We start from the raw sequence: 12,160 nt of genomic DNA, 5'->3' as shown, positions 1-12,160 counted from the left end.
CGGCGTTTCCGGGTGTTGTTGATAAATGTTTTTGGCTTTGCATAGTAGAGTTTTAACTTACACTTACAGATGTAGAGACCAACTGTAATTACTGACAGTGGTTTTCTGAAGTGTTCCTAAGCGTGGTGATATCCTTTGCACACTGATGTGACTTTTTGACGCAGTACCGCCTGAGGGATTGAAGGCCTGTAATATCATTGCTTACGTGCAGTGATTTCTCCAGGTTCTCTGAACCTTTTGATGATATTATGGACTGTAGATGGTGAAATCCCTAAATTCCTTGCAATAGCTCGTTGAGAAATGTTATTTTTAGATTTTTTGACAATTTGATCACGCATTTGTTCACAAAGTGGTGACCCTGGTCCCATTCTTGTTTGTGAATTACTGAGCATTTCATGGAGGCTACTTTTATACCCATTCATGGCACCCACCTGTTCCTAGTTAGCCTGTTCACCTGTGGGATGTTACACATAAGTGTTTGATGAGCGTTCCTCAACTTTCTCAGTCTTTCTTGCCACTTGTGCCAGCTTTTTTGAAATATTTTGCAGGCATCAAATTACAAATAAGCTAAAATTTGCAAAAAATAAATGTTTTCAGTTCGAATGTTAAATATCTGGTCTTTGCAGTTTATTTAATTGAATATAAGTTGAAAAGGATGTGCAAATCAATATTCTGTTTTTATTTACCATTTACACAACGTACCAAATTTACTGGTTTTGGGCTTTCTAAATTGTAGAAATATGGGGAAATAACTACAAAAGTATGCTTCATTCATTAACCAAGTTAAAAAAAAAAGATCAGTTAGAATAATACATCTTGTTGAATGTGGAAAAAATTAAAACCCTTTATTCACTCAAAAATTTTGAAATTCAATGATTTGGTGCATTTGCCAACAGCTAAAATTATGCACTAAGAAAATTATAACCTGCTACCCAAGAACGGACAACATATTTTTTTCTCAACAAAAGAGAAGTGTAATCTTAGAGAAAAATCTAATTTAAAACATTTTTATGCATGTACAACACTTTTGACCTTCAGCATGTATGTGGAATTAAAGGCCTACTGAAATGAGATTTTCCTATTTAAACGGGGATAGCAGGTCCATTCTGTGTGTCATACTTGATAATTTCGCCATATTGCCATATTTTTGCTGAAAGGATTTAGTAGAGAACATCGACGATAAAGTTTGCAACTTTTGGTGCTGATACAAAAGCCTTGCCTGTACCGGAAGTAGCAGACGATGTGCGCGTGACATCACGGGTTGTGGAGCTCCTCACATCCTCACATTGTTTACAATCATGGCCACCAGCAGCCAGAGCGATTCGGACCGAGGAAGCGACGATTTCCCCATTAATTTTAGCGAGAATGAAATATTTGTGGATGAGGATAGTGAGAGTGAAGGACTAGAGAGAAAAAAAAAAAAGACTAGAGGGCAGTGGGAGCGATTCAGATTAGACACATTTACTAGGATAATTCTGGAATATCGCTTATCTGCTTATTGTGTTACTAGTATTTTAGTGAGATTATATGGTCGTACCTGTACAACCTGAAGGTCGGCCCTGCTCCTTTCTTCAGCACCAGTCGATGGGTGGTGGCGATGCCCATCTCTGCCCTTCGTAAGGGACCCTCTTCGAAACACGATCTTTCGCCTATCTTTCGTGTGTGGTCCAATCCAACCGTGTTCGCTTGACTGCTCTGTTCCATAGTAAAGCTTCACCGTCATCTTTCGGGAATGTAAACAAATGTGTTGGTGTTGCTAAAGGCGGCCGCAATACACAGCTTCCCACCTACAGCTTTCTTCTTTGACGTCTCCATTATTCATTGAACAAATTGCAAAAGATTCAGCAACACAGAAGTCCAGAATACTGTGGAATTATGCGATGAAAAGAGATGATTTATAGCTGGAACGAAACGTCCTCTACAATGCGTGACGTCACGCGCACACGTCATCATACCACAATGTTTCAGCAGGATACTTCGACGCGAAATTTATAATTGTTATTTAGTAAACTAAAAAGGCCGTATTGGCATGTGTTGCAATGTTGATATTTCATCATTGATATATAAACTATCAGACTGCGTGGTCGGTAGTAGTGGCTTTCAGTAGGCCTTTAAATGATGGAATGGCGTGGCGCAGTGGGAGAGTGGCCGTGCGCAACCCGAGGGTCACTGGTTCAAATCCCACCTAGAACCAACCTTGTCACGTCCGTTGTGTCCTGAGCAAGACACTTCACCCTTGCTCCTGATGGGTGCTGGTTGGCGCCTTGCATGGCAGCTCCCTCCATCAGTGTGTGAATGTGTGTGTGAATGGGTAAATGTGGAAGTAGTGTCAAAGCGCTTTGAGTACCTTGAAGGTAGAAAAGCGCTATACAAGTACAACCCATTTATCATTTAATGGATTAAGTAAAGAAATCGAACAATGTAATAATATGATCCAGTTTAAGAAACTGTTCCAAATTCAAGTCTTTACAAAGCACAAGAAAGAAGAATTGTAACAAATGCCTTCAATTTATTTAAAACAAGATTATCTCATTAACTATAATGGTATCTGCATTTCCATTTGTGGGCGCTAGGGGCGCTGTTGTCAGACGCCATAGCCTAGACACAGGATCATGTCCGGTGGTCAAAGTTGAATTCTTCTAACAAACATGGATGCCAACAAAGCCGAAGGTAGCTACTTCTGCCTCACACATTCTTTTATCTTTTTATAAACTTGACATATATGTGTTTCTGTAAGACACGCTGCCTATATTATTGTTACATATGTTCGCCTAAGTCGTTTTTCGACCATTTCGACTGTATTACAGGCTTTTTATGCGTTTGTTATGTTGGTTCGTTTTAGCTCCTCTTATATCTTTAACAATGTTTAATGTTCTTTTCCTTCATTTCCCGCTGCAAACAAAGCAATTAATTACCTATAAGACAAGAAAGAAAGACAGCATTTAATGGTTAGTTATCCAATCCAATCCAATCCACTTTATTTATATAGCACATTTAAACAACAATAACGTTTCCAAAGTGCTGCACAGCCATGTTAAAAACAATTGTAAAAAATTAAGTAAATAAATAAATAAAATAAAATAAAAAAGTATATATATATATATATATATATTATGCTCTACCAATGACTGAATAAAAACAAACAAAAAAAAAAATATAAAACCAATAAAAATAATATAAAAACAAATATGATTACTGTACTGGCTCACCTGCACTGGCTTCCTGTGCACTTAAGATGTGACTTTAAGGTTTTACTACTTACGTATAAAATACTACACGGTCTAGCTCCAGCCTATCTTGCCGATTGTATTGTACCATATGTCCCGGCAAGAAATCTGCGTTCAAAGGACTCCGGCTTATTAGTAATTCCCAAAGCCCAAAAAAAGTCTGCGGGCTATAGAGCTTTTTCATTTCGGGCTCCAGTACTCTGGAATGCCCTCCCGGTAACAGTTCGAGATGCCACCTCAGTAGAAGCATTTAAGTCTCACCTTAAAACTCATTTGTATACTCTAGCCTTTAAATAGACTCCCTTTTTAGACCAGTTGATCTGCCGTTTCTTTTCTTTTTCTTCTATGTCCCACTCTCCTTTGTGGAGGGAGTCCGGTCCAATCCAGTGGCCATGTACTGCTTGCATGTGTATCGGCTGGGGACATCTCTGCGCTGCTGATCCGCCTCCGCTTGGGATGGTTTCCTGCTGGCTCCGCTGTGAACGGGACTCTCGCTGCTGTGTTGGATCCATTATGGATTGAACTTTCACAGTATCATGTTAGACCCGCTCGACATCCATTGCTTTCCTCCTCTCCAAGGTTCTCATAGTCATTGTCACCGACGTCCCACTGGGTGTGAGTTTTCCTTGCCCTTATGTGGGCCTACCGAGGATGTCGTAGTGGTTTGTGCAGCCCTTTGAGACACTAGTGATTTAGGGCTATATAAGTAAACATTGATTGATTGATTGATTGATTAAAAACTATTTTAAAGGGTAAACTCAATTAAAACAGTAAAATAGAAATCAAAGTGTATAAAAAACACAGAGGACAACAGAGAACAGAGAACCACACAACTCACGTAGTGTTAAAAGCCAAAGAATAAAAGTGGGTCTTAAGACGAGACTTAAAACACTCCACTGTGGAAGCAGTTTGAACATGGAGGGGCAGAGTGTTCCAGAGCTTAGGGCCGACCACAGAGAAGGCCCTGTCTCCCCTGGTCTTAAGTCTGGTCTTGTGCACCACGAGCTGGAACTGGCTCTCGGACCTCAGAGCGCGCGCAGGAATGTAAATTTGGATGAGGTCCGAGATATATTGAGGTGCCAGTTCATGTAAAGATTTAAAAACAAAGCAATGTTTTAAAATCAATTCTAAAATGAACAGGGAGCCAGTGCAAACTCTGAAGGATTGGGGTTATATGCTGGCGTTTCCTGGCCCCTGTTAAAAGTCGTGCTGCCGCGTTCTGGACTAACTGCAACCGGGAGAGAGCTTTTTGGCTAATGACAACATTAAGTGCATTGCAGTAGTCCAGGTCACTTGAAATAAAAGCATGCACGACTTGTTCAAAAAGGTTAAAAGATAAAAACGGTTTAACCTTTACTAAAAGACGAAGGTGATAAAAACACGATTTTAAAACGCCATTGACTTGTTTGTCTAGTTTAAAATGGCTGTCTATAGTTATCTACTAAGGCAATTATTTGTAATATGAAACATTGAAACCAAGCAAGTATATCAATCAATTAATGTTGAGTTATGTAGACCTAAATCACAAGTGTCTCAAAGGGCTGCACAAACCACAACGACATCCACGGTAGAGCCCACATAAGGGCAAGGAAAAACTCACCCCAGTGGGACGACGGTGACAGTGACAATGATGGGGACCGGATGTCGAGCGGGTCTAACATGATATTGTGAAAGTCCAATCCATAGTGGATCTAACATAACCGTGAGAGTCCAGTCCAAAGTGGATCCAATATAGTAGCGAGAGTCCCGTCCAAAGTGGAGCCAGCAGGAAACCATCCCAAGCGGAGGCGGATCAGCAGCGCAGAGATGTCCCCGACCGATACACAGGCAAGCGCTTAATCCTGGGTCCCGACTCTGGATGAGCGGTCCCGACTCTGGACAGCCAGTGCTTCATCCATGGCCACCGGACCTGACCCCCTCCATAAGGGACAGGGGGACACAGGAGAAAAAGAAAAGAAACGGCAGATCAACTGGTCTAAAAAGAGGATCTATTTAAAGGCTAGAGTATACAAATGAGTTTTAAGATGAGACTTAAATGCTTCTACTGAAGTAGCATCTCCAACTGTTACCGGGAGGGCATTCCAGAGTACTGGAGCCCGAATGGAAAACACTCTCTAGCCCGCAGACTTTTTTTGGACTCTGGGAATCACTAATAGGCTGGAGTCCTTTGAACGCAGATTTCTTGCCGGGACATATGGTACAATACAATCGGCAAGATAGGATGGAGCTAGACCGTGTAGTATTTTATACATAAGTAGTAAAACTTTAAAGTCACATCTAAAGTCAATCAATCAATTAATCAATGTTTATTTATATAGTCCTAAATCACAAATGTCTCAAAGGACTGCACAAACCATTACGACTACGACATCATCGGAAGAACCCACAAAAGGGCAAGGAAAACTCACACCCAGTGGGCAGGGAGAATTCACATCCAGTGGGACGCCAGTGACAATGCTGATTATGAGAAACCTTGGAGAGGACCTCAGAAGTGGGCAATCCCCCCCCCCTCTAGGGGACCGAAAGCAATGGATGTCGAGCGGGTCTAACATGATACTGTGAAAGTTCAATCCATAGTGGCTCCAACACAGCTGCGAGAGTTCAGTTCAAAGCGGATCCAAGACAGCAGCGAGAGTCCCGTCCACAGGAAACCATCCCAAGCGGAGGCGGATCAGCAGCGTAGAGATGTCCCCAACCGATACACAGGCGAGCGGGCCATCCTGGGTCCCGACGAGCGGTCCATCCTGGGTCTCGACTCTGGACAGCCAGTACTTCATCCATGGTCATCGGACCGGACCCCCTCCACAAGGGAGGGGGGGACATAGGAGAAAAAAGAAAAGAAGCGGCATATCAACTGGTCTAAAAAGGGAGGTCTATTTGAAGGCTAGAGTATACAGATGAGTTTTAAGGTGAGACTTAAATGCTTCTACTGAGGTAGCATCTCGAACTGTTACCGGGAAGGCCTTTCAGAGTACTGGAGCCCGAATGGAAAACGCTCTATAGCCCGCAGACCTTTTTTGGGCTCTGGGAATCACTAATAAGCCGGAGTCCCTTGAACGCAGATTTCTTGCCGGGACATATGGTACAATACAATGGGCAAGATAGGATGGAGCTAGACCGTGTAGTATTTTATACGTAAGTAGTAAAACCTTAAAGTCACATCTTAAGTGCACAGGAAGCCAGTGCAGGTGAGCCAGTACAGGCGTAATGTGATCAAACTTTCTTGTTCTTGTCAAAAGTATGTTTCTACAACATTTAATAAATTGTTCCTAGACGATATGAGTGGAGATGGAGACATCACTTCTGTTATGGGATTCTCCGGATTCGGTAAGTATTATTTTTTTTTTAAATTGATAGAAAAGTACATCTGCAACATTAATCTACAAAACCCAGAACCAGTGAAGTTGACACGTTGTGTAAATGGTAAGTAAAACCGAATGCAATGATTTGCAAATCCTTTTCAACTTATATTCAAATGAATAGACTGCAAGGACAAGATACTTAACGTTTGAACTGAGAAACTTTATTTTTTCCAAATTTTAGCTCATTTGGAATTTGATGCCTGCAACATGTTTACAAAAAAGCTTGTACAAGTGGCAAAAAAGACTGTGATAGTCAAGGAATGCTCATCAAATACTTTCTTTGGAACATCCCACAGGTGAACAGGCTAATTGGGAACAGGTGGGTGCCATGATTGGGTATAAAAGGATCCATCCATCCATCTTATTCCGCTTATCCGAGGTCGGGTCGCGGGGGCAGCAGCCTAAGCAGGGAAGCCCAGACTTCTCTCTTCCCAGCCACTTCGCCTAGCTCTTCCCGGGGGATCCCGAAGCATTCCCAGGGCAGCCGGGAGACATAGTCTTCCCAACGTGTCCTGGGTCTTCCCCGTGGCCTCCTACCGGTTGGACGTGCTCTAAACACCTCCCTAGGAAAGCGTTCGGGTGGCATCCTGACCAGATGCCCGAACCACCTCATCTGGCTCCTCTCCATGTGGAGGAGCAGCAGCTTTACTTTGAGTTCCTCCCGGATGGCAGAGCTTCTCACCCTATCTCTAAGGGAGAGCCCCGCCACACGGAGGCGGCGATGACCAAGAAGAACGCGGAGTTGGAATATACACTTTATGTACATATTTATATAATATTTACATATTTATATAATATGTAACTACAAGCTCCATTCACAGACAGAGTCCCATTGCTTTTATGAGCAGTAGAGCGAGTCAAAAGCCGGGAAAAAAAAAAAAAAAACGTTTTTTTTAAATTAATTAATTAATTTTTTTAATTTTTTAAAAATGTTTTTATTTGTGGCGGCCGTAATTCTTTGGTGGCGGGCCTCTACAAATAAATGAATGTGTGGGGAAACCCTGAATATGAAGCCCAAAATACCACAACAGAGACCCAGGATTGTGGAATAACTTAAGCTGTACATCAAGCAAGAATGGGAAAGAATCCACCTAAAAAGCTTCAAAAAAATGTTTTCTCAGTTCCCAAACGTTCACTGAGTGTTGTTAAAAGGAAAGGCCATGTAACACAGTGGTAAAAATGCCCCCTGTTGCTGCCATTAAATTCTAAGTTAATTATTTGCAAAAAAAAAAAGACGTTTCTCAGTTCGAACAGTAAGTATCTTGTCTTTGCAGTCTATTCAATTGAATATAAGTTGAAAAGGATTTGCAAATCATTGTATCCTGTTTTTATTCACCATCTACACAACGGGACAACTTCACTGGTTTTGGTATTTGTAATCCAGTTTTTAATCGGTTGCTTCCAGGAAAGAAGGCTCGCACGTTTGACCTCGACGCCATTTTTGAACAGACCCGAAGGACCGCCATCGAGAGGAGTCAACGCGCGTTAGGTGAGCTCATCAGGTAAAGTTGATCATCCTTTATTCGGACTGTTGTCCTGAAGGATATGGATTTCTTCCAGATGAGCGGCAAAAAGCGGAGGAGGAAGGAGAAAGCTCCACCTCTGTGCCCGCGCAGAAAGACAAGACGATGGCACCGGCCGCTCACAGGTAACACCCTGCTAGTCTTTGTCCGACGGCCATGTTCACACCTGCACGTCTTCACAGGAAACAGCAAGATGACAGCAGCAGTTCAGACTCAGAGCCTATTGGCCCTCCGTTGCCTCCAAAAGAGGACGATGACGATGATCTGGTGGGACCGCCTCTTCCGCCCGGTTATAAAAGTATTCAAGGTGGTGATGATGATGATGATGACGACGACGACGACGATGATGACGAGGCTGAAGATGACGAGGATGATGTAAGTGATACTGTGACACTCCTGAAATACACTAGATCAAACTTAAGGCCCTGGGGCCCGCTACATTAATTTGTGTGGCCCCCGAAAGCGTGGAAATAATTTGTAAATAAAGTACCTTATCTTTTCTTAATTAATTGTATTTTGTATCACTTTAAAGGCCTACTGAAACCCACTACTAGCGACCACGCAGTCTGATAGTTTATATATCAATGATGAAATATTAACATTGCAACACATGCCAATACGGCCTTTTTAGTTTACTAAATTGCTATTTTAAATTTCTCACAAAGTATTCTGTTGAAAACGTCGGTATGATGACGCGTGCGCGTGACGTCTCGGATTGTAGCGGACATTTTGCTCCAGCCCAATCCCAGCTATAACTCGTCTACTTTAATCGCATAATGACACAGTATTCTGGACATCTGTGTGGCTGGATCTTTTGCAATTTGTTCAATTAATAATGGAGACGTCAAAGAAGAAAGATGTAGGTGGGAAGCGGTGTATTGCGGCCGCCTTTAGCAACACAAACACAGCCGGTGTTTCCTTGTTTACATTCCCGAAGGTGAAGCTTTACTATGGAACAGAGCGATGAAGCGTACATGGTTCTCTACCACATGTCAATCGGCAGGTTTCGGTGAGAAAATTGTGGTGATAAGTCGGCTCTTACCGTAGACATGAGCGGAGCTTGCGTCGTTCCTCCTGCACCTGTCAAAGAGGCAGCTGTGACTCTCTTGCCTCCTCCGAGGCTTCCCTCAGAGACACTGGCGGTCACTACACCAGTGGCCACACCCCTCCGACTTTCAGGTACTTCACTTCACTTCACTTCATTTATATAGCGCTTTTCTCTAGTGACTCAAAGCGCTTTACATAGTGAAACCCACTATCTAAGTTACATTCAAACCAGTGTGGGTGGCACTGGGAGCAGGTGGGTAAAGTGTCTTGCCCAAGGACACAACGGCAGTGACTAGGATGGCGGAAGCGGGGATCGAACCTGCAACCCTCAAGTTGCTGGCACGGCCACTCTACCAACCGAGCTAAACGACTATATAATCTCAGTAAAACACTAATAACACAATAAACAGCTAAGGGATTTTCCAGAATGATCCTAGTAAATGTGTCTAATAACATCTGAATCACTTTTTTTTTTTCCTAGTCCTTCACTCTCACTATCCTCATCCACAAATCTTTCATCCCCGCTCAAATTAATGGGGAAATCTTCGCCTTCTCGGTACGAATCGCTCTCGCTGCTAGTGGCCATGATTATAAACAATGTTCAGATGTGAGGAGCTCCACAACCCGGGACGTCACGCGCACATCGTCTGCTACTTCCGGTACAGGCAAGGCTTTTTTATTAGCGAGCAAAAGTTGCAAACTTTATCGTCGATGTTCTCTACTAAATCCTTTCAGCAAAAATATGGCAATATCGCGAAATGATCAAGTATGACACATAGAATGGACCTGCTATCCCCGTTTGAATAAGAAAATCTCATTTCAGTGGGCCTTTAAGTCGGGGTCCACGTAAATCAATTCATTCACTATGTTAGCTGATTTGAGTTTTTCTGACAAAATACTCCTAATAAAAGTCCAAACTCCACTCTAAGATCCCGAACCCAGGACCTTGGTATTGTGAGGCACATGCACTGACTTCTAGTCCACTGTGCTGCCATAGGTGGAACCTCTGTTCCAAAGGTGATATCCACTTGTATATGTAATTAGTAAATTAATGTTTTTGCACTAAGAATGTTTGAAAACCAGGACGATAAATTGATATAAAAACGTTTGAAGGACTCAGCTCATTTTTGAAGACTTTCACGTCGCCATTTCTTTTTTTTTAGTGCCTCACTCTAACTTTCCTCATCCACAAATCTTTCATCCTCGCTCGAATTTATGGGGAAATTGTCGCTTTCTCGGTCCGAATAGCTCTTGCTGGTGGAGGCTATGATTGTAAACAATGTTCAGATGTGAGGAGCTCCACAATCCGTGACGTCACGCACACATCGTCTGCTACTTCCGGTACAGGCAAGGCTTTTTTATTAGCGACCAAAAGTTGCGAACTTTATCGTCGATGTTCTCTACTAAATCCTTTCAGCAGAAATATGGCAATATCACGAACTGATCAAGTATGACACATAGAATGGACCTGCTATCCCCGTTTAAATAAGAAAATCTCATTTCAGTAGGCCTTTAATCTTCTTTACTGATTAAACAAAATATTTTATCATCCTACATTTCAAAACAATGTTATTGTTCAAATAAAGATAAATACTTCAATATCTGCCTGACCTACGATTTCAAAGCAAGTAATCTAACAAACTGTACATGTAAAAGTTTTACAGCAAAAAAAAATTACAGTAAAATCCAATTTCAATAAAGAATAATAATACACTATAAAACACAACAGCAGTAGATTTGACAGTATAAAAAATGTGCGTGAATTTTTCCGTACATTTTTTTTTTCCAATTCCATCCATCCATTTTTCTACCGCTTGTCCCCTATTGGGCCGCAGGGGGTGCTAAAGCCCATCTCAGCTGCATTCGAGCGGAAGGCAGAGTACACCCTGGACAAATCGCCACCCCATCACAGAGCCAACATGGATAGACATACAACATTCACACTCACATTCCATCCATCCATCAATCCATTTTCTACCGCTTGTCCCCTTTGGGTTCACGGGGGGTGCTGGAGCCTATCTCAGCTGCATTCGGGGGAAGGCGGCGTACACCCTGGACAAGTCGCCACAACATCGCAGTGCCAACACGGATAGACAGACAACGTTCACACTCACATTCCATCCATCCATCCATTTTCTACCGCTTGTCCCTTTTGGGGACACGGGTGCTGGAGCTTATCTCAGCTGCAATCGGGGGAAGGCGGCGTACACCCTGGACAAGTCACCACCTCATCGCAGGGACAACACAGATAGACAGACAACGTTCACACTCACATTCACACATTCCATTGAATTTAATTCCATCCGTCCATCCATTTCTACCGCTTGTCCCTTCTGGGCTCACGGGGGGTGCTGGAGCCTATCTCAGCTGCATTCGGGCGGAAGGTGGTGTACACCCTGGACAAGTCGCCATCTCATCGCAGGGCCAACACAGATAGACAGACAACATTCACACTCACATTCACACTCCATTTAATTTAATTCCATGTATTTTTTTTTTTTTTTATATGCTGAAAAAAAAAAACCCTGCAATTATTACGGTAAAATTGTGGCGACTGAGCTGCCAGTTTTATACAGTACAATCTAAAAATGTGGTTTTGTACAGCGTACGTAAAAAAAAAAAAAGCCATACACATAAGTTTTATATGCATGCACATTTATATTCATACTGTATATTAAAGTGAGGGCAATCACAACTGCGAAGTTTCCCTCAATGAAAAGGAGTTTGACAGGCCTGCACTGTATGCTGCTCTACATTGTGGTGCAGAGAGTTTCTATACTTTTACCACTAGGTGGCAGCACCAGAAAACATTTCTTTCTATGTTGCTTTGCCTTCTCATACTGTACTAAATGTCTACTGTGTACTTACTTACACTTTGCATTATCAGTGCTAATAAAGTCATGAAAAAATACAACGGCAGAATTATTTATAACCAAAAATGTTACAGAAATAGTAAAAAAAAAAAAATTGTATTCATTGTTTTTATTTATTTGTCTATATT

The 12,160-nt window shown here is 42.2% G+C and overlaps 1 protein-coding gene across 1 annotated transcript in view; it reads left to right on the top strand.

Moving 5' to 3' along the window:
- The first annotated feature begins 2,568 nt into the window (after positions 1-2,568).
- The window catches only part of LOC133535783 (WD repeat-containing protein 70), a 132,040-nt gene continuing 122,448 nt past the window's right edge, over positions 2,569-12,160 (top strand). Inside the window, exons 1-5 of the mRNA XM_061875721.1 lie at positions 2,569-2,670; positions 6,501-6,554; positions 7,995-8,078; positions 8,150-8,237; positions 8,295-8,487. Of these exons, the coding sequence (XP_061731705.1) occupies positions 2,649-2,670; positions 6,501-6,554; positions 7,995-8,078; positions 8,150-8,237; positions 8,295-8,487 (441 nt within the window). The 5' untranslated portion in view covers positions 2,569-2,648. The remainder of the gene's footprint in view (positions 2,671-6,500; positions 6,555-7,994; positions 8,079-8,149; positions 8,238-8,294; positions 8,488-12,160) is intronic.

This window comes from Nerophis ophidion, linkage group LG17 (assembly GCF_033978795.1).
Source record: "Nerophis ophidion isolate RoL-2023_Sa linkage group LG17, RoL_Noph_v1.0, whole genome shotgun sequence".
NCBI lineage: Eukaryota > Metazoa > Chordata > Actinopteri > Syngnathiformes > Syngnathidae > Nerophis > Nerophis ophidion.
The sequence above is the reverse complement of the archived record's forward strand: the minus strand, read 5'-3'. Positions and strand labels throughout refer to the sequence as shown.